This window comes from Salvelinus sp. IW2-2015, linkage group LG5 (genome assembly GCF_002910315.2).
Source record: "Salvelinus sp. IW2-2015 linkage group LG5, ASM291031v2, whole genome shotgun sequence".
NCBI classification, from domain to species: domain Eukaryota; kingdom Metazoa; phylum Chordata; class Actinopteri; order Salmoniformes; family Salmonidae; genus Salvelinus; species Salvelinus sp. IW2-2015.
Window position 1 is genome coordinate 32,451,512 of NC_036844.1, and position 1,390 is coordinate 32,452,901.

The 1,390-nt window shown below is 46.5% G+C and overlaps 1 protein-coding gene across 1 annotated transcript in view; it reads left to right on the forward strand.

Annotated features, from left to right (window-relative positions):
- The window catches only part of LOC139027709 (pinopsin-like), a 4,561-nt gene extending 3,460 nt beyond the window's left edge, over positions 1 to 1,101 (forward strand). Inside the window, 4 exon segments of the mRNA XM_070443472.1 lie at positions 244 to 329; positions 332 to 352; positions 355 to 470; positions 589 to 1,101. Coding sequence (XP_070299573.1) covers positions 244 to 329; positions 332 to 352; positions 355 to 470; positions 589 to 753 — 388 coding nt within the window. The 3' untranslated portion in view covers positions 754 to 1,101.
- The last annotated feature ends 289 nt before the right edge of the window (positions 1,102 to 1,390 follow it).

Sequence of the window (1,390 nt, forward strand, 5' to 3'; positions counted from 1 at the left end):
AGATGGTAGTGGTCTTCTTTAGATGGTAGTGGCCTTCTTCAGATGGTAGTGGCCTTCTTTAGATGGTAGTGTCCTTCTTTAGATGGTAGTGGCCTTCTTTAGATGGTAGTGGCCTTCTTTAGATGGTAGTGGCCTTCTTCAGATGGTAGTGGCCTTCTTTAGATGGTAGTGACCTTTTGATGGTAGTGGTCTTCTTTAGATGGTAGTGACCTTTTGATGGTAGTGGTCTTCTTTAGATMGTAGTGACCTTTTGATGGTCACTACCAACCAGTTGTCTGCACATCGGCGGGAGACCCATGTGTTGGTGATGGTTGTCTCCATGGTGTCCTGGACATGCAGTGCTGGATGCCCTACTAGCCACTTTCGGCCAGGTTGGCCTGGTCGGCCCCACAACAAGCATCGTCCCCTCCATCCTCGCCAAAAGTAGCACGTTTCTCAACCCTATCATATATATGCTGTTAAACAACCAGGTAACAGCCTGTCAGTGGCACACACACTGGCCATTGTTCTTACTTGAAATTGAAATTTTTACATCAGTACTCCATTWTCACACAGGATGCGTTGCATTGACGATGTCACGTGTTACAGTTTTACAGGTGCTTCCTGGCCTTCATGAGCTGTGGGTCAGAGCCAACTGGCAGCCACACCCTCTGCACCCTGCCCAGCAGCCGAGTCACTGGCCCTAACGGCAACTCCCCTTGCCCAAGAGGAGCCTGGTACATCCCCTGGTACATGCAAGCCCCTGGACAGTAGTGGGACCCCACTCTAGGTCTCAGCAGAGAGAGCAACCTAACAACCTGGTTGTGCACTACACCCCCTTAGGAGCTGGGGTATTTTTGGCCAAGAGTCCACTCCACTGCTCACAGGAGCCAAGACACATGGTGCCCACACAAGAGGTTGTCTAGGCTGCTGTGAACTTAAGGTAACAAACTATCTCTATTTTCATTAGATTATGTGTTGTCACCTGGATGTGTAAATGGCATTTAGAGTTGCCATCGTAATGTAACAGTAACTACGTTGCAGCAACCTTTTCCTTCCCCCTGTGGCTGAATGTGTCCTGTTTTAGAGCCAATGTAGAGAAAAAACACATGCATCTTTCTTTGTTAGCCCAGCCCCTTGTACCCAGCAGATGGAAGATCTCCTGTGTATCATTGATATAAATATAATTATATTTCTGTGATGTAATCTGTGTATCAAGCAGTCTGTGAATTGATGTGTCTGCAGAACTTGACCGGCTGTTTTCCTGTGTAGAATCAGAGAAAAAAGCCCATTCATCATGATGGGTTCTCTCTTTCATATGTTACTATAAATCTGATGCTTTTTTGTGTATGCATGTTCAAACACAGTAACATTCCCAATGCTCCCGATATTCATGTCGAAAATCACCATT